This window comes from Capricornis sumatraensis, chromosome 6 (assembly GCF_032405125.1).
Source record: "Capricornis sumatraensis isolate serow.1 chromosome 6, serow.2, whole genome shotgun sequence".
Classification (NCBI taxonomy): Eukaryota; Metazoa; Chordata; class Mammalia; order Artiodactyla; family Bovidae; genus Capricornis; species Capricornis sumatraensis.
The window spans coordinates 94,857,708-94,878,429 of NC_091074.1; the positions used below are offsets into that span (position 1 = coordinate 94,857,708).

The 20,722-nt window shown below is 39.2% G+C and overlaps 1 protein-coding gene across 1 annotated transcript in view; it reads left to right on the top strand.

Annotated features, from left to right (window-relative positions):
- Nucleotides 1–20,722, top strand: part of SPTLC1 (serine palmitoyltransferase long chain base subunit 1) — a 65,478-nt gene that overhangs the window by 37,930 nt on the left and 6,826 nt on the right. The window contains exons 7-12 of the mRNA XM_068974048.1: nt 1,273–1,402; nt 4,756–4,845; nt 9,105–9,212; nt 11,387–11,482; nt 11,857–11,953; nt 13,199–13,253. Of these exons, the coding sequence (XP_068830149.1) occupies nt 1,273–1,402; nt 4,756–4,845; nt 9,105–9,212; nt 11,387–11,482; nt 11,857–11,953; nt 13,199–13,253 (576 nt within the window). The remainder of the gene's footprint in view (nt 1–1,272; nt 1,403–4,755; nt 4,846–9,104; nt 9,213–11,386; nt 11,483–11,856; nt 11,954–13,198; nt 13,254–20,722) is intronic.

Genomic DNA, 20,722 nt, shown 5'->3' on the forward strand with positions numbered 1-20,722 from the left:
TGGGTTCAATTCCTGATTTGGGAAGATCCCCTGGAGGAGGATATGGCAGCCTGCTCCAGTATTCTTGCCTGAAGAATCCCTATGGACAAAGGAGCTTGGCGGGCTGCAGTCCATGGGATTGCAAAGAGTCGGACATGAGTGACTAAGAACACTCACAGAGACATTATCATTTGCTGAGCTGCCCCCTTTCCTGTCCTTTTGGCTACGGAGAGCAGACTTTTGTCAGACCTTTTTTGTCTATGCCTGTTGGCATTTCCAGTTTGCCTGCTGCTGCTAAGTCGCTTCAGTCATGTCCGACTCTGCTTGACCCCATAGACGGCAGCCCACTAGGCTCCCCTGTCCCTGGGATTCTCCAGGCAAGAACACTGGAGTGGGTTGCCATTTCCTTCTTCAATTCATGAAAGTGAAAAGTGAAAGTGATGTCGCTCAGTCATGTCCAACTCTCAGCAACCCCACGGACTGCAGCCCACCAGGCTCCTGTGTCCATGGGATTTTCCAGGCAAGAATACTGGAGTGGGGTGTCACTGCCTTTTCCATCAGTTCTAAATCAGGAAAATCCAGGAACTTGTTTCATGTCATTTCTTACATCCCTTGCTTGTCTGCTTTTTCTTATTTTTCAGTATTGTCTTATATTTGTTTTATACACAATTTCCAGGATTTTTGGTTTTACCCAGTGAAAAAAATAGGAAAAATTAATGATGTCTTACTCCCCAGAAGTAGAAGTCTTGTTTGAACTTTTAAATAATACACTTAATTTAAAAATGATATTCCACCCTCTCACCACAAATAACTCAATTTGGGAGATCGTACTGAAGTTTAATCTGCATGACTCAGCATTCTCCCCTGGGTTATGTAGAGTCAGCAGTCCAGTATCCATTTTCATGGCAAAGTAATGGCAGAGTGGTGGCCAGTCAAATCAGAGATGTTATTGATGATAAGATGCATCAATGTTTCATTTAGTTTTCAGAATGAGAAAATTACTGTGAATAAATTAATTTGCCATCCATACAGTAAGATGCATGCTGATTTTTCAAAGGTCAAAATATGGCAAGAGTGTGCCTCTTGGAACAGAATCAGTATAGTAGTTAGGTGGAAAGACTTGCAGAGTGAAGTGCAAACAATGATGTATTAATGTTCAAATATATTTTACCTATTTACCCTGTTCAGTTTAACAAGTGGATGTTGGTCAACTTATAAAAGCAAGCATTCCTTTTCTGAGAATGTTGACAAGACCCTTTAAACCCCATTCTGGTGGGTCTGTCTTTCTTGCAGAGATAAAGCTGCCTGCTTTGCTATTCAGAAGGGATTACAGGCATCACGTAGTGACATTAAGCTGTTTAACCATAATGATATGGATGACCTAGAGCGACTACTAAAAGAACAAGAGATTGAAGATCAAAAGGTATGATTCTTTTGAAGAAAATTATGCAGTTCTTTAGTACTTTCTAACTAGCTAAATTATAAATGAAATGGTAATTTGTCATGAAAACTTGCCCGTGGATCACATTTGGGTATTAAATAAAGGTGTTCTTGCTTATTAAATGTACCTCAGGTTAGAAAGGCAAGTCTGATAGTAATTGCCTCATCATTGTCATCATTATATGTGGCAAATTTGGAAGAAGGGTATCTAGGCAGCTTTCTAAAAAGAGAAAAAGAAAAACAGCATGCACTTTGGAGATGGAGGAATATATATACTCAACTCTACAGAAATAACACCAGAATTCATTACAGTGTTAACAGGATATACCTAGTGAGTTCAAAATAGACTTATTCATATCAGAATAAATCATGTATCAGTCCACTGAAGAAAACAGTGGCAACATATCTTCATTTATGAATTTATGAGACTCTTCTGACCCCAGCCTCATCCCAGAGCTCTGAGCGACTGCTTCCTATGGGAAGCAACTGCCTCAAGCATGGTTTCCTTCCCTCCTGCAGCCTGTTTACACTTCTCAGTTCAGTTCAGTTCAGTTCAGTCACTCAGTCGTGTCCGACTCTTTGAGATCCCATGAATTGCAGCACGCCAGGCCTCCCTGTCCATCACCAACTCCCAGAGTTCAAGTCAGTGATGCCATCCAGTCATCTCATCCTCGGTCGTCCCCTTCTCCTCCTGCCCCCAATCCCTCCCAGCATCAAAGTCTTCTCCAGTAAGCACCTGCATAGGTCCCTGGGGCAGGGAGGGAATTGGTGGAGTGGAACTTGCTCCTTGTTGTTCTGATAAAGGGGGAAATAGAGGAAACGTGTTCAAAGCATCACCGTTAGAATTAGCATTTATTTGCCCCGACAGCAGGGATGGAAAAGGTAGTTCTGGTCTGTGGTTCTGCAGCAGGGACCACTGTATGTAGATGTACTAGTAACCTGGTCACCAGATGCTTGGTTTGAAACACCACTTTCAGGTGGACTTTTCCACTGCGACTCATCCATTGCTAGAGTACCTGATAAAGATGTTCATCACATTCTTAATTTTGTGTTAATTCCCATTTTTCTAGATACTTGTTTTATTTCTTTTGGATTCAGTTGTCTTTGTTTAGGTGATAGCCTAGGAGCAGCACTGCACGATCATGCACATTCCTGTGATGAATATGCGTAGACTCCGCTCTTCTGCGGTAGATGTGCTATAAGCCGTGTTGTGTAATTACACAATTGAGAAATCTATAGATGTTAGGGAATGCCTTAAAATTGAGACCATACCACCTATGAATTCTTTCTACAAATTGTAAAATGATGCCCCTTATTATGATTCAGTAATAGAATGCTACCGTATTGAAGAACACTGCCATAGGAAGTATGACCAATGGACTGGTCTGCTGTAGAGTTATTTTGCCAGGTTAACATTGTACAAATTTGGAAGACAACATATTCAAGTTTTGTGTGTATGTATTTTATAAGATTTACAATCTGGAAATTTTTTAAAGTGAATAACCAGGAATTATCTTAAAATTTATTTCCTTTTTATAGTTTTTACCTTTTTATTAATTCATACCATATTTTCCTGCCAAGAGTAAGCGTTCTAAATTACTTTACATTTTGATTTTTAGAAATAAGTCTTTTAAAATTTTATTTTCATATTTAAAATTTTACATATTTTCTACTTAGATGCTTGTTTTTACTTTGAAAGTGAGTTAAAATATTGCCGTCTAGTCTGGATTTGGATCAAAGTTTTTTTGTCAAAAATTTCCCAACTATTGGGGTTTATACCTTTTTTCATTCCTTTTCTTCTAGAGTTCTTATATCCCATATTAATGCTTCTTTAAGAAAAAAAAAGACAGTAGATTAAAAACAGCAGTTCACAGAAATACAAACAACTGAGCAAATAAAACTTAGTCTGACCTCACTAACAATTACAGAAATGAAGGTAAAAGTTTTTGCCTGTCCAATTAGGGAAAACTTTTATGGTAGTAATCAGTGCCACACTGATGTATGTGATAATACAAAGGGTCCTCCTATAGCTCTGATAAGAGTTTCAGTTGTGACAGCCTTTCTAGAGGATAAATGGGCGCATATATTTTAGGATTCTTATAAATACCCATATCCTCTGGAGTTCTGTCTTTAGAAGATAAGATAATCAGAAATGGTGTCAAAGATCAACCAATATTCACAATGTGAATTGGAAAAACCAAATGAGGGAAACAACTAAATCCAATACTGTGGGAATAATTAATTAATCTGTGGTAAAGCTATAAGGTGAAGTAGTAAATCTCCATTAAAATCATGGTTTAAATAATATTAAATAGTGTAAAAATGTTCACAAATAATATTTTTAAAACTCACATCCTAAAACTATTGCACCAAAATCCTGATTTAAACAAAGTAAGTTCATCAGTGTGTGGTGCGATAAGCTCATTTGTTAAATTCTTTTTTGTACTTTTTCATTTCCCAAGAATATTATAGGAATAAAATATTCCTTCATTGATTATTTTAAGATCATAAGAAAGATACTTCATTCTTGAAAGGCAAGGAGAAGCAGGATGCCCCCATATCCTCACCTGTGACCTCCCAGGAGACCCACAGCCTCCAGGTTTGAGTTAATGGCGGAGTGAAGATGACCAAGAAAACTCAGTGATGTAAACTTTTGCGTACTTCAGTAGACACTTTTTTGAGCATTACAGCTGTGGGCTCCACAATATATCTTAAAAAACAGCTCTGCTATTTGAATTTCTAGTTGTTCATTAGAAGCTTGGAAGTAAGACACCTTGGAGTAGAAAGGTGATGGCAAACTCTGTCTGTGAAATTGTCTAAGTGCAGTATACCTGAAACATCACAGATTCAGCAGTGGGAGTGGTTTATTAGTGACTTGATGTCAGTGGGGTGTGGAAAGGCATGTGTTATTTGACTAAGTCCCTCCACTACACCACCTTTGAACATCACTGGATGAAGCCATAGTCAGTGTCCTGGCCCCTGTCATGACATAAAACATCCACTTCTCCCCCAGAAGATTCCCTTGGGTCCCTTCCCAGTCATTCTGGGCTTGGAGGGTTGTGATTTTGTTTTAATATTCTCAGATTCTTAAGTTTATATTTCTGGGTGAGGCCTCCTCATTGGCTATGTGACCTGAAAACATACCTGGGAGAAGAAAGCACTATTTTTCATCTCATCGTAACAGGATCTCAAACCTTAAACTTGAAATTAATTTAGTCTATTTATTTATTTATCTTGGTGAATACATCTTGTAGGGTGAAAGAGCTCGAAAGCACCTAACAGATTTCTGTATTTGGAGTTACTAAAGTTTAAAACGTCTGTTTTTTTCTTTTAAAGAATCCTCGCAAGGCTCGTGTAACTAGACGTTTCATTATAGCTGAAGGATTGTATATGAATACTGGAACTGTTTGCCCTCTTCCAGAATTGGTGAGCAACTATGTTTATTAATTATTTGAGAATTCAGACTATTTGGCAGTTATACCTTTTGTTTATGACCACTTTCAATGTATAACATCTACACTGCTTTGCTTAATAGGTATCATAAGCACATTCTGATCATATTAGGGAAGTAGGTTTACATAAATGCCAACCATGACTTTTAAAGAGTAATCACGACTGAGTTTTTTTAAATCAGCATTATTGAAGTGTAATGAATATGTAATAAAATACACTTATTTTAATGTGTGATTTGATGTGTTCTGACAGGTGTACACTGCTGTATCACCAGCACCGCAGTCATGATATAGAACATTGCTGTCACTCCAGAGGATCCCTCAGGATTATTTCTTAAATGATTAATGATGTTGAGCCTCTTTTCTTGTGTTGGCTACTTGTTGATCTTTGGAGAAATGTCTGTAGAAGCTGTTTGCCCAGTTTTAAATTGGATTGTCTTTTTTGTTAAGTTCTTTATGTATTCTGGATACTAAACCCTTATCAGATAAAGTGATTTGCAAGTATTTTCTCTCATTCTGTAGATTGTCTTTCCATTTCTTTGATTGTGGCCTATAATGCACAAAGGTCTTTAATTTTGGCACAGTCCAATTTATCTAACTTTTTGTTCTTACTTGCCTTTGCATATTGTGTGAGAGAGGGGTTCAGCTTCATTCTTTTGGATGTGATTATCTGTTTGTCCCTCTACCATTATTTTCCCATTGAATGGTCTTGGCACCCCTGTCAAAATCATCTGACTATAAATATATGGGTTCCTTTCTGGACTCTCAGTTCTATTCCATTTGTCTATCTAGCCTTATGTGAGCACCATGCTTAATTGCTTAATTCGTGTAGCTTTGTGGTAAGCTTTGAAATCAAGACATGTGAGTTCTCCATTTTTGTTCTTTTTCAAGATTCTTTTGGTTATTTGGGGTACCTTGAGATTTCGTTTAAATGTTAAAATCAGCTTTTCCATTTCTGTAAAAAATGCCATTGAGATTTTTTAATAGGGGTTGTAATGAATATTTAGATTGCTCTGGGAAGTATTATGATCTTAATGATAGTAAGTCTTTTCATTGATGAACGAGAAATGTGTTTCCATTTATTTTTATTTTCTTCAATTTCTTTTATTACTGTTTGTGGTTTTTACTGTAGGGTCTTATCTCTCCTTGGTTAAATGTATCCCTAAGTATTTTATTCTTTTTGATGCTGTTATTGATGGGATTATTTTCTTAATTTCCTTTTTGAATTGTTCATTGCTAGTTAAAGAAATACTGCTGACTGTTGTGTATTGGTCTTGTACAACTTTTGCTGAACTTATTAGCTGAAATAATATTTTTGTGGATCTTATTCTATATTTAAAATTATGTCATCTGTGGACAGAGATAGTTTTACTTCTTCCTTTCCAATCTAGTTGTCTTCCTTTTCTTGCCTTAATGCTCTAGCTAGAACTTCAGTACAGTGTTGACTGTAAGTGGCAGGAGTGTGTATCCTTGTCTCATTCCTAATCTTTAAGGGGACGCTTTCAGGCCATCACCATTGAGTAGATTTTAGCTGTGGGTTTTCTGTAAATGCCCTTAATCAAGTTGAGGAAATTCCTCCTTTTTCCAATTTGTTGAGCGCTTTTCTCATACGAGATTTGGGTTTTGTCAGATGCTTTTTCTGCATCAGTTAAGTTAATCATGTAGTTTTCCTTCAATCTATTAGTATGGTCTGTTACACTGATTATCCTGTAGTAAACCACCATTGCATTTGACCATTAAAGTCTGAATCTGTGAGTCCATCAATTGAATAAGGATTTACAATTAAGAGTTTCATACCTTATTTAAAAATTTTTCCCTGTTTATTGAGGAAATCTAGATACATCCTAAATGTTAATAAAAGAGATGATTTCTTATCCTCTCCTTCCTTTTGTGTCAAAGCCTGATAGGATAATGTGGGAGAAAGAGTGGGCCACAGGATACTAGAGCCATATATTACAGAAATACATTAATAAAGCAGTGTTCATGGGCAGATATACAGCCAATGGAAAAAATATAAAGTGTAGGAACAGTAAGTATTGAGTATGTAAAATTATAGGATACAAATTAGGGTTTGACAAAGGGATTCCTGTTTTGTTACACTTGTCTGTTTGTGTACCAGTACTGTAATATTATTAAATATTTTCTAAAACATAGTTTTTAGAAACTATTTCATTTGATAATATCTCATATTAACGGATAGGACACAGAGTCAGTGTTGAAAAAATGTAATTCTCCCCAAATTGGTTTGTTCATTGTTAATGAAAATTTGTCTAAAAGCCCAGTGGGAATCTCCTCCCAATTTGATATTGATTAGGGAGAAGGCAATGGCACCCCACTCCAGCACTCTTGCCTGGAAAATCCCATGGATGCAGGAGCCTGGCGGGCTGCAGTCCATGGGGTCGCTGAGGGTCGGACACGACTGAGCGACTTCACTTCCACTTTTCACTTTCATGCATTGGAGAAGGAAATGGCAACCCACTCCAGTGTTCTTGCCTGGAGAATCCCAGGGACGGCGGAGCCTGGTGGGCTGCCGTCTATGGGGTCACACAGAGTCAGACACGACTGAAGCGACTTAGCAGCAGCAGCAGCAGCATGATTATGGTTAAAAAAGAAATTATCAGAGACTCATGATACGAGAGTCTTATATGTTTTTATGCATTAGTTCTATAGTCTCAGTGGGAAAAGTCTTAGTAATTAAAATTTGATAATTAAAAGTATGATTGTGGCACAAGAGACGATTACTTGAGTTGTGGAAGGATTTATGATCCAACTTCTCGTGTCACATATATAAAAATTTAGTGGTTGATAATCACTATATTTTAATTCATCTGTAAAGCTGATCACATACATATTGTAGAGGGGTAAATCAACTAGACATCAGAAGGAGAAAAAAAGAAACTGTACACTTGTGCGTTTCCCAAGGTATACACCCAAAAATTTATGAGAGAAGTAGAACATATAGATAAATATGCATCTAAGCCTTTGATGGGAAAGGACTTTCCTACAAGCCAGAAAGCAAAGAGGAAGGAAAAAAAAGATTAAAAAACCATACTAATGAAAACTTTTTCTGCATTAAAAAAATGAATCTAAATTGAAACACAGTGCCTTTAAGGGAAGAATGTATACAACATTTCCCTAGGAATTTTTATGCATAATTAGACCAATGTTTGACAGGTATATTACATGTTTGTACTTATAAGGTCTAAACAGTTCCTTTTTTAAAAATTGACATTGTGCTGTCTGTTTTATTTGAGTTAAATTGAATCATTTTAGAGCATCCAAATTTTGTTATTTTTGTTATTTATGGCAATTCTGATCAATGAGGAGTGTGTGTGTGTGTTAGTCTCTGAGTCATTTGCAACCTCATGAACTGTAGCTCTCCAGGCTCCTCTGTCTATGGAATACTCTAGGCAAGAATACTGGAGTGGGTTGCCATTGCCTTCTACAGGGAATCTTCCCAACCCAGGAATTGAACCCAGTCTCCTGCATCACAGGCAGATTCTTTACTGTCTGAGCACCAGGAAAGCCTGTGGGTATATTTACTTATGTTCTGTTAACACGCTGCCAATACTAAATTAATCAAATACTAAACTTTTGCTCCTAGGACAAATACAGAGTTAGTTTTCTGCAAGCCTCTCATCACAACGTTTTCATCCATTGCTCAATACATAACCTTGTTTTATATGTGTTTATGTTAAAAGACACCTTATTTCATATATATTGTTGATTTATTCACATTGGACTCATGGCCAGCAGTACTATAACTCTAGCCTGAATGATGCTTTTGTAAGACACATTTTTTTCCATAAGGCACATGATAGCCTTCTTGCACTTAGGAACACTAGACAAGACTTCAGCACTGTGCTAGGGTTCCATTTTAAATAACAAAATCACCAACAAAAAGCACAAAATGTGAAAAATGTGGCAGTAAACAGGACGTGAAGAGGACACTTATTCACAGTATGAGCTGAAGCAGTAGCCTGTTAGCTCGGCTGAAGTGTGTTCCAGGTGACTCACAGTTTTCACCACTCTGCAAGTGTGCCTTAAGTATTAATTTGGGGTCACAAATTTTAGCAAATTGGCAGTTTCACAAATATGAATCCACCAATACTGAGGATCAACTGTACATTTTTTTCCTCTCCTTTTTATTTTAGGTTTAGTTTTGTTCTTAACCATATGTTCTATGCACTGCTAATTATCAGTATTTTAAAATTGTGTTTATTTACCACATAGGTTAAGTTAAAATATAAATATAAAGCAAGAATCTTTCTGGAGGAAAGCCTTTCATTTGGAGTCCTGGGAGAGCATGGCCGAGGAGTCACAGAACATTTTGGAATCAATGTAAGCTCTCCTTTTTTGGAACATTCCCTCATATAGTAACCGTGCAGTTCCATCCTGCTGGGCAGGTTTCATGGATACAAGACAGTACTCCTCGTCAGTGTGCACGGGCAGCACTTCACTGAGTCTGTGGAGGATGGCTCGGCCACACCAGAGGCCCCATCTTCCCTCGAAATCTATGAACGCAGAGTGGCTAATCATAGAGTTGTGTTCTGTTTACAAGGTAGCATTTGATCCCAGCTTTCAGTATCTCTTCTCTAGAAACAGTTAAATTTACCTTCTTTTTTTCCTTAAAATCAGTAAGAATTCCTCAAGTTGTCCTTAGAAAATATTTATTATTGCAGTGAAAAGATGTTCTTTCTAATATTTAAAATTGTATATTCTGTGTAATACATATATATAGGGATGATTTTTATATGTACAGTATCAGAAACACTTACCAACGTGGCATTCACAGAAAAACCCCACAAGGTCCCAGACAACTGGAGTATGTCCTTTTGCTGAAGGAAAATAAGCTTCAGTTAGCCCCACCCTTGGTGGTGTGAGCCCCTAGATCTTCAGGAAGGAGGAGCAGCGTGGGACCATCTGCACAACCAGTCACCACTCACCGCGGCGTAGCCTGCCCTCACCCACCACCGTGTACTCTGTCCTTGCTCACCGCTGCTGTAGTCTGTCTTCACTCACCTCTGCCATAGCCTGTCCTTGCCCTCCACTGTGTGGTCAAGTTAAAAAAGCTTTTCTCCAAGTCTTGTGTATAAAAATTTTCACAACTTGTGTTAAAAAGTTGAACTTGCGAAACAAAATCACCTTCAATTATATTTGCATCCCTCTACCCGTACAGAACTAGAGAAAAGTGTGAAGCAGAATGACTATCACAGAAAGTTGCCTGAAGCATGCTCCCCAGAGACAGACTGACATTTGGCAACTAAATGCCCTTAAGAATTTAAGAAAAATGGAAATGTAATTCAAGTAAAATTTACACCAGAGCAGCTTTTAAGACATGAAGATTTTAAAGAAGATAAAAGCACCATCTAATTTCACTGTTCTGGTTTTCTGACTGCTTTTAACAGTTGTCTCAGAGATAGTATTTATAAGAGCTTGAGTAAAAGTACAGAATGTATGGACTTTATTTGGATCCTGATTTATACAAATATTCTTGAAAACAAGGTTTGTGAAACAGAGATATTTGAACCCTCAATGTTTGACATTAAGAAATTTTGATAATGTTTTTGAAAGAGTGCATATCTTTTAGAAATGCTCACTGAAATATTTATGGATGAAAACAAGTTAAGTCCGAAATTTGCTCCAAAGAAGTGAAGAGGGCAGTAAGGGGCTGTTCATAGAACAGAATTGTCCATAAGTTGATAATTATTGAATCTGGTGGTAATTCTGTAATACTTTGATATATGTTTGGAATTTTTCATAAGGAAAGGATGAAGAAGAATAAGAGGGTGCGGGTTTCCTTGCTGGATCTGTGGAACACTTAAAATAACACCATATGTGATCTGACCAGTTACTATGGCCACCAGTGAGTAACTACTGAATGGCTGGTATACACAGGCTGGAACTTGGTGCTGGGGGATGGAGCAGAACGTGAGGACCCAAGGAGTGCTGAGCAGTTGAAAAGGTGGTGGGTATTCAGGAGCCCACTGGGCACATTAGGTTTATCCACTGCCCAAATTGGTTCATTTGTTCAAAGAACCTATTGCCTTCATGTTTGAATAACTTGATTTTGTTTTTGGAAAGGTGGAAAAGATGAATGTAGTACACATTCCAAAAATGCTCAAAAGATTCCTTTTTGTTTCTCTCAAGTACCTTCTATGGAGAAGGCCAGCTGAGACCACTGTTTTAGCAAGGAATGATCTGATCTTGTGCCTCTGAATATGTTTAGTATCAAACACCTTTAGATTTCATCTTTTATCCTCTGTGAATAAATTGTCAATGCATAACAAAACAGTATATAAAATGAGACACTTTCAGATGTGGGTTGTGAAGCAACAGTCCTTTTAACAATTGATTTTGTATGACTTAACCTTTATTTTCATAGAGGTGGTTTGAATCCAGATGTTGACATCATCACTGCTGAAATTTTGTCTCTAAGCTTGACGTTGACCTTTTTAATTTTTTCCCTTTTCTTTAAATTGAGAAGTAACTCCCACTTCCCTCTTTTCTGGCAGATTGATGATATTGATCTCATCAGTGCCAACATGGAGAATTCACTTGCTTCTATTGGGGGTTTCTGCTGTGGCAGGTCTTTCGTAATTGACCATCAGGTGGGTTCTTTTTAAAAACAAAGAGCAAAACCTGAAACTTACTGCTCCATTTCAGTCACCCAAACATGTAAATGTTTTTGCAAATTTTCATTCTTAGTTTATCATACAGTTTTTATTTAGAAATAGATTTCTTAAAGAATCACTCAAAATATCTACATTTAGAAATTGTTTCCCTTTTAAAAAAAAGGTTTTGTTTTGTTACATGATAACATCTGTGCATGCCTGGGTTTTACCACCTTAGCAGTTGTACACAGTATTTGGTAGGTGGTACGGAGATTTAGTGCCCTTAGTTTTTTTAGCCTCTCTGTCCCCCCAACCTCCCACCCCCAACCAAATGTATGCTTTGTGACTTGTTTGTTTCTGTTTCTTTTCAGCGGCTTTCTGGCCAGGGATACTGCTTTTCAGCTTCCTTACCGCCCCTGTTAGCTGCTGCTGCAATTGAGGCTCTCAACATCATGGAAGAGAATCCAGGTATAACCTTTAATCCCGGGAAATCAAAGATACCACAGGTTATGTTAGCCATGCTCCTGGTTTGCTTTCTGAGAAATTGGCTGGAGGGAATTATTTCTTAGACAAACCTCTGGCTCAGAGTTAGATTATCTGGCAACCTATGGGAAGAATGGTGGTGAAGAAGTTGTCACTGCCCCAGGGCTTTGGTATAGAGTTTCTCTCATTTCTGAAGATGAAGCCAGAGCCACAGCAGAGCTGGCTCCTTTGGTGGGCAAAGATGCTAGAAACAGGAGGGTTACCTCTGGGCCAGCCACCGTTTAGTTTATTTATTTATTTATTTTTTTGGAGAAATTTGCTGAAGTATGCTAATTTTTGGTACAAATAATTTTATAGCTATTGTCTGATTTTCCCCTTCAGCCTTTGAACCATGAGTTGGTACCAAAGTCAAACTGGTTTACCAGCCATTAAAGCTTGCTTAATGGGCAGGTGACTCAATTTAAAATGTGAGTCTAGGTTGTGATAACGCCTGCTCACCAAGGGCTAAAACACAAATGCAAGAGCAGGCCTAGGTTTTGTAAAGTTTAACTTTTCTAAATTTCTAAAGTTTCAGCATTGATTTTTTTAATTCAGAGAATCAGTAAAAGTGAACGTTTCTCTGTGCATATTCATATGCTTGCTTGTCAGGTAGCCCGCCACTCTCATCTCCTCAGATGTTTCAGCTTGTGAAATGTCCTTAAAAGAAAGAAAAGTATCAAGAAAGAGATCATAAACATTACACCTTGTCTGTGTTTTCCTAAATTCTTTAGGGTCCAGAAATCAGATTTGTACCCTTTTATTCTTAGCTAGATAATTTATAGAATCTTGGTAAGAAAAAGAGCCATTGACCTGTTGTTGAAAACCTCCTGGATTTTGCTGAAAGTGAAGTGAGAAGGTGCCAGCTAGTATGTGCCAGAGATGAAAGTTGGGGGTCTTCAGAGGAGTTACTAGCTGTCTGTGTGTTATTAGTAGGCAGAAGGATTTGCAGCGTTTGAAATTGATGAACTGGGGACCTCCCTGGTGGTCCAGTGGTTAAGACTCTGCGCTGCTACTGCAGGGGCATGATTTCGATCCCTGGTTGGGGAATTAAGATCCTGCATGCTACATGGCATGGCCAAAACTAAAATTAATTAATTAAAATAAATTGATGAACTGGGTCTTTAAAAACATTTTTAGATTAGCAATACCAAATTTTCTAAATGTACTATCAAATGTATTTGTTTCATTCAGGTATTTTTGCAGTGTTGAAGGAAAAGTGCAAACGAATTCATAAAGCTTTACAAGGGTGAGTTTTGTATCTTTTCAACCAACTTGAAGTTTATCTTCATCACATTCAAACAACTCATGAAAATTTTTGAATGTCACTTCTATGGTTTTGAGTGAATTTAATGGGCTGGGTCAGTTTGACTAAATTGCAACCAAGAAACCAAAAACACAGTTCATTCAAATTTCTCTTTGTGTGAATCCAGAATATCCATTTTGCAATTGTTTAAAGAATCATAGCTTTGTTTTTCTAAAAATGATAACAAGCTTGTTAGTAAAATAATTACAGCAGTACAAAAGATAAAGATGAAAAATAACAAAAAAACAGAACATTTGACCACCAGAAATAACTGATAAACATTGGAGAATCTCTGCACATCATAGGGATCAGTTCAATTCAGTTACTCAGTCGTGTCCAACTCTTTGCGACCCCATGAATTTCAGCACGCCAGGCCTCCCTGTCCATCACCAACTCCCTGAGTTCACTCAAACTCACTTCCATCGAGTCGGTGATGCCATCCAGCCATCTCATCCTCTGTTGTCCCCTTTTACTCCTGCCCCCAGTCCCTCCCAGCATCAGAGTCTTTTCCAGTGAGTCAACTCTTCACATGAGGTGGCCAAACTACTAGAGTTTCAGCTTTAACATCATTCCTTCCAAAGAACACCCAGGACTGATCTCCTTTAGAATGGACTGGTTGGATCTCCTTGCAGTCCATGGGACTCTCAAGAGTTTTCCAACACCACAGTTCAAAAACATCAATTCTTCGGCGCTCAGCTTTCTTCACAGTCCAGCTCTCACATCCATACATGACCACTGGAAAAACCAAAGCCTTGACTAGACGGACCTTTGTTGGGGAAGTAATGTCTCTGCTTTTTAATATGCTCTCTAGGTTGGTCATAACTTTTCTTCCAAGGAGTGAAAGTGAAGTCACTCAGTCGAGTCCGACTCTTTGTGACCCCGTGGACTGTAGCCCACCAGGCTCCTCCGTCCATGGGATTCTCCAGACAAGAATACTGGAGTGGGTTGCCATTTCCTTCTCCAGGGGATCTTCCTGACCCAGGGATTTTACCCAGGTCTCCCACATAGTAGGCAGAGGCTTTAACCTCTGAGCCACCAGGGAAGCCCTTTTAAGGAGTAAGCGTCTTTTAATTTCATGGCTGCAGTCACCATCTGCAGTGATTTTGGAGCCCTCAAACAATAAAGTCTGACACTGTTTCCACTGTTTCCCCATCTATTTGCCATGAAGTGATGGGACCAGATGCCATGATCTTCGTTTTCTGAATGTTGAGCTTTAAGCCGCCTTTTTCACTCTCCTCTTTCACTTTCATCAAGAGGCTTTTTAGTTCCTCTTTGCATTCTGCCATAAGGGTGGTGTCATCTGCATATCTGAGGTGATTGATATTTCTCCAGCAGTCTTGATTCCAGCTTGTGTTTCTTCCAGTCCAGTGTTTCTCATGATGTACTCTGCATATAAGTTAAATAAGCAGGGTGACAATATATCAACCTTGACGTACTCCTTTTCCTATTTGGAACCAGTCTGTTGTTCCATGTCCAGTAAAACCAGCTTGAACATCAGGAAGTTCACAGTTCATGTATTGCTAAAGCCTGGCTTGGAGAATTTTGAGCATTACTTTACTAGCATGTGAGATGAGTGCATTGCGCGGTAGTTTGAACATACTTTGGCATTGCCTTTCTTTGGGATTGGAATGAAAACTGACTTTTTCCAGTCCTATGGCCACTGCTGTTTTCTCCAAACTTGCTGGCGTATTGAGTGCAGCACTTTCACAGCATCATCTTTCAGGATTTGAAATAGCTCCACTGGAATTCTGTCACCTCCACTAGCTTTGTTCGTAGTGATGCTTTCTAAGGCCCACTTGACTTCACATTCCAGGATGTCTGCCTCTAGGTGTGTGATCACACTATGGTGATTATCTTGGTCTTGAAGATCTTTTTTGTACAGTTCTTCTGTGTATTCTTGCCACCTCTTCTTAATATCTTCTGCTTATTAGGTCCATATCATTTCTGTCCTTTATCGAGCCCATTTTTGCATGAAATGTTCCCTTGGTATCTCTAATTTTCTTGAAGAGATCTCTAGTCTTTCTCATTCTGTTGTTTTCCTCTCTTTGTTTGCATTGATTGCTGAAGAAGGGTTTCTTATCTCTTTTTGCTATTCTTTGGAACTCTGCATTCAGATGCTTCTTTCCTTTTCTCCTTTGCTTTTCGCTTCTCTTCTTTTCACAGCTATATGTAAGTTCTCCCCAGACACAGTTTTGCTTTTTTGCATTTCTTTTCCATGGGGATGGTCTTGATCCCTGTCTCCTGTACAGTGTCATGAACCTCCATCCATAGTTCATCAGGCACTCTATCAGATCTAGGCCCTTAAATCTATTTCTCACTTGCACTGTATAATCATAAGGGATTTGATTTACGTCAGACCTGAATGGTCTAGTGGTTTTCCCTACTTTCTTCAATTTAAGTCTGAATTTGGAAATGAGTTCATGATCTGAGCCACAGTCAGCTCTTGTCTTGTTTTTTCTGACTGTAAAGAGCTTCTCCATCTTTGGCTGCAAAGAATATAATCAGATTTCGGTGTTGACCATCTGGTGATGTCCATGTATAGTGTCTTTTGTGTTGTTGGAAGAGGGTGTTTGCTATGACCAGTGTGTTCTCTTGGCAAAATTCTATTAGGCTTTGCCCTGCTTCATTCCATAATCCAAGGCCAAATTTGCCTGTTATTCCAGGTGTTTCTTGACTTCCTACTTCTGCATTCCAGTCCCTTATAATGAAAAGGACATCTTTTTTGGGTGTTAGTTCTTAAAGGTCTTGTAGGTCTTCATAGAACCATTCAACTTCAGCTTCTTCAGTGTTACTGGTTGGGTCATAGACTTGGATTACCGTGATATTGAATGGTTTGCCTTGGAAATGAACAGAGATCATTCTGTCGTTTTTGAGCTTGCATCCAAGTATTGCATTTCAGATTCTTGTTGACCATGATGGCTACTCCATTTCTTCTGAGGGATTCCTGCCCGCAGTAGTAGATACAATGGTCATCTGAGTTATATTCACCCATTCCAGTCTACTTTAGTTCGCTGCTTCCTAGAATGTTGACGTTCACTTTTGCCATCTCCGTCTGACCACTTCCAATTTGCCTTGATTCATGGACCTAACATTCCAAGTTCCTATGCAATATTGCTCTTTATAGCATCAGACCTCGCTTCTGTCTCCAGTCACATCCACAACTGGGTATTGTTTATGCTTTGGATCCATCCCTTTGTTCTTTCTAGAGTTATTTCTCCACTGATCTCCAGTAGCATATTGGGCACCTATCAACCTGGGGAGTTCCTCTTTTGGTATCCTATCATTTTGCCTTTTCATACGGTTCATGGGGTTCTCAAGGCGAGAATACTGAAGTGGTTTGCCATTCCCTTCTCCAGTGGACCACATTCTGTCAGACCTTTCCATCATGACCCGCCCATCTCGGGTGGCCCCACAGGGCATGGCTTAGTTTCATTGAGTTAGACAAGTCTGTGGTTCTAGTGTGATTAGATTGACTACTTTTCTGTGAGTATGGTTTCAGTGTGTCTGCCCTCTGATGCCCTTTTGCAACACCTACCATCTTACTTGGGTTTCTCTTATGTTGGATGTGGGGTATCTCTTCACAGCTGCTCCAGCAAAGTGCAGCCGCTGCTCCTTACCTTGGACGAAGGGTATCTCCTCATAGCTGCCCCTCCTGGCCTTGAACCTGGAGTAGCTCCTCTTGGCTCTCCTGTGCCTGCGCAGCCACCGCTTCTTGAATGTAGGGATAGAAGGATGTAATTAGATGATGGTGGATTCATACTGTCCATGTTACTTTTTAGAAAATACTGTTTTATTTTAAATTACTTAAAGAAACTAGTGAAAGTGAAGTGAACCTTATGTGTATTGTTTATTTTGTTTATATTAACTATACAAGAGTAGTTCTTTAAAATGCCTTGAGAATTGAGGGGGAAAAAATTGAAGCTGGTGACATCATCAGGCTCTTATAGAAAATTATGTCACCTTTCCTGTGGTGTTTCTTTTTGCCTTTCCCAGGTGAAACCCGCCTTCTCAATCATGGAAGTCCTATCCCTGTTCCCAGATATGGAATCTAGAAACTTTTATAAATGAAAAAGACAGTTGATAAATAAGCAGGTCACAGATGTTCCAGATAATATAAGGGCAGAAATAATTAAAGTCTGATCTGACTTTATGATCATAGCAAAAGTTCTTGCATGATTTATGGTAGAGAGATATTGTTATTGTTCCCACTTACGTTGGTTTATGAAATGTTAATAAACCTGCTCAGCCCAGCACCTTGGAGTCACTGTCAATTCATGAACACATGCCTCAGATGCCCTTTATTCTGTCTCGCAGTGTTTGTATGTTTAAGTCCAATCCTCCATTTTTCCCAGCTCTTTCACACTTCTCCTCTCTAAAATCCCTTGCCCTCTGTCTCACTCCACCCACTTTTAGCTGACAGCCTTGGCTCATGCGTTCCCTTGGGAACTCCTTCATTTTCCCTCACAAACTTGTACACCTGCAGGTATCCAAGCCAGTCTTCCCTCGTGTTACAGCCAGAGAGGTGTTCCTCCATCCACCATAGCTCTTCTATCTTAAAACCGAGTGCCTTTGATTGTCTCCTCTCCTTTCTCTGCCAGAGAAGGCAATGGCACCCCACTCCAGTACTCTTGCCTGGAAAATCCTATGGATGGAGGAATCTGGTGGGCTGCAGTCCATGGGGTTGCTAAGAGTTGGACACAACTAAGCGACTTCACTTTCACTTCTCACTTTCATGCATTGGAGAAGGAAATGGCAACCCACTCCAGTGTTCTTGCCTGGAGAATCCCAGGGACAGGGGAGCCTGGTGGGCTGCCATCTATGGGGTCGCACAGAGTCGGACATGACTGAAGCAATGCAGCAGCAGCAGCAGCCCTGTCTTGACTTAAATTTTTCTTTCCCATGACCCCACACTCTCTTCTAGCAACTAGCTCATTGCTCTGCTTCTCTGTGTAGTTCATCTTTTTTCCCATTGTTTAGCCTTCTCCACATCCTCACCTCTCATGTAAACTTGAAACTACTGAAACCCACCTCCAGTCCTGCACTTACCCAGCATGTGCCTGTCACTAACAGGGATGACTGTATTTATTGATGTTAAAACATCCTTGTATTCCTACTTGATTATAGTATATTTTTCTGCACTGTTAAAAGTTTGAATTTTTATATCCATACTTGTGATTTAAATGGGCCTACAATATTTGGTTCCAACAGCCTTACATAACCTAGGAATCAGTGTTGTGGTAGCTTCAAATGATTGATAGTTTTTCCACTGTCTTGCTTATGGAGCTACTGTGTAAGACCAGGCTTGATGATTTATTTCTTCAGAGTTGAGCAAGACTCCTCTGTCAGACTCTCTGGAGTTGGGGCCTTTGGTTTGAGCATATAGTCTATGATTATCTTTCCTGTGTATGTATTATTTCCTATTTTTATTTTCTGTTTCTGTCATTTTCCTTTTATGATACTTTCTCCAGGATTTTTGCCCAGCACATTTTTTAAGTTTGATTTTGTTTTCTTTGATTGATCTTTTTTTTTCCTTATTTTTCTACGTTCCTTGTTTCATTGAATTTTTATTTTATTCTTTTTTTTAGCTTTTTACATTTAGCTTATTGGTTTTTATTATTTTCCAGGAAATATCTTAAAGATAAATATTTCCAAAGACAGTATTTCCAACATTCAGTTCTAAGAAATTTTTTTAATCTCTTCTAAATGCCAAAGAATGCTCAAAGTACCGCACAATTGCACTCATCTCACACGCTAGTAAAGTAATGCTCAAAATTCTCCAAGCCAGGCTTCAAAAATATGTGAACCATGAACTTCCAGATGTTCAAGCTGGTTTTAGAAAAGGCAGAGGAACCAGAGACCAAATTGCCAACATCCACTGGATCATCGAAAAAGCAAGAGAGTTCCAGAAGAAACATCTATTTCTGCTTTATTGACTATGCCTTTGACTGTGTGGATCACAGTAAACTGGGAAATTCTGAAAGAAATGGGAATACTAGACCACCTGAACTGCCTCTTGAGAAACCTATATGCATGTCAGGAAGCAACAGTTAGAAATGGGCATGGAACAACAGACTGATGCCAAATAGGAAAAGGAGTACGTCAAGGCTGTATACTGTCACCCTGCTTATTTAACTTCTATGCAGAGTCCATCATGAGAAACGCTGGGCTAGAGGAAGCACAAGCTGGAATCAAGATTGCCGGGAGAAATATCAATCACCTCAGATATGCAGATGACACCACCCTTATGGCAGAAAGTGAAGAGGAACTAAAAAACCTCTTGATGAAAGTGAAAGAAGAGAGTGAAAAAGTTGGCTTAAAGCTCAACATTCAGAAAATTCAGATCATGGCATCTGGTCCCATCACTTCATGGGAAATAGATGGGGAAGCAGTAGAAACAGTGTCAGACTTTATTTTGGGGGGCTCCAAAATCACTGCAGATGGTGACTGCAGCCATGAAATGAAAAGACACTCCTTGGAAGAAAAGTTATGATCAACCTAGATAGCACGTTGAAAAGCAGAGACATTACTTTGCCAACAAAGGTCCATCTAGTCAAGGCTATGGTTTTTCCTGTGGTCATGTATGGATGTGAGAGTTGGAATGTGAAGAAAGCTGAGCGCCGAAGAATTGATCCTTTTAAACTGTGGTGTTGGAGAAGACTCTTGAGAGTCCCTTGGACTGCAAGGAGATCCAACCAGTCCATTCTGAAGGAGATCAACCCTGGGATTTCTTTGGAGGGAATGATGCTGAAGCTGAAACTCCAGTACTTTGGCCACCTCATGTGAAGAGTTGACTCATTGGAAAAGACTCTGATGCTGGGAGGGATTGGGGGCAGGAGGAAAAGGGGATGACAGAGGATGAGATGGCTGGATGGCCGACTCGATGGACGTGAGTGTGAGTGAACTCTGGGAGTTGTTGATGGACACGGAGGCCTGGCATGCTGCGATTCATGGGGTTGCAAAGAGTCGGACACAACTGGGCAACTGAACTAAACTGAACTGAATCAAAGATTTGCTTCTGTCATCTCTGAGGCTGCATTTGGGAGAGGAAGTCAATGGCCTATGCTAGTTTGAATCCTTGCTGGAATCTTGAAGTCCTTAAATTCTGACAGTTATTCATGCCCAGTGCTCTCCCCACAGTAAGCACATGATAGAGCCTGTGTCTGAATTATTGATTGTTCTGTCCCTGGGACTTAGATCAATGCTTAAGATTTCCATTTGGTAAAGAAATATGGTTGATAATAAGGTCTCCAAAATTTTTAAGTATAATATGCTCTGAAACACAGCTTCTAAGTTTCTGAACTCAAGTTATAACTCTGTCCGTTGGTTTTAGTTAAACTTTAACGCATCAGTATCCAGGCAGCCAGAAAGAGGGCATTTTTGTTTCATTCCTCTCCCACCAGCTTGTTCCACCC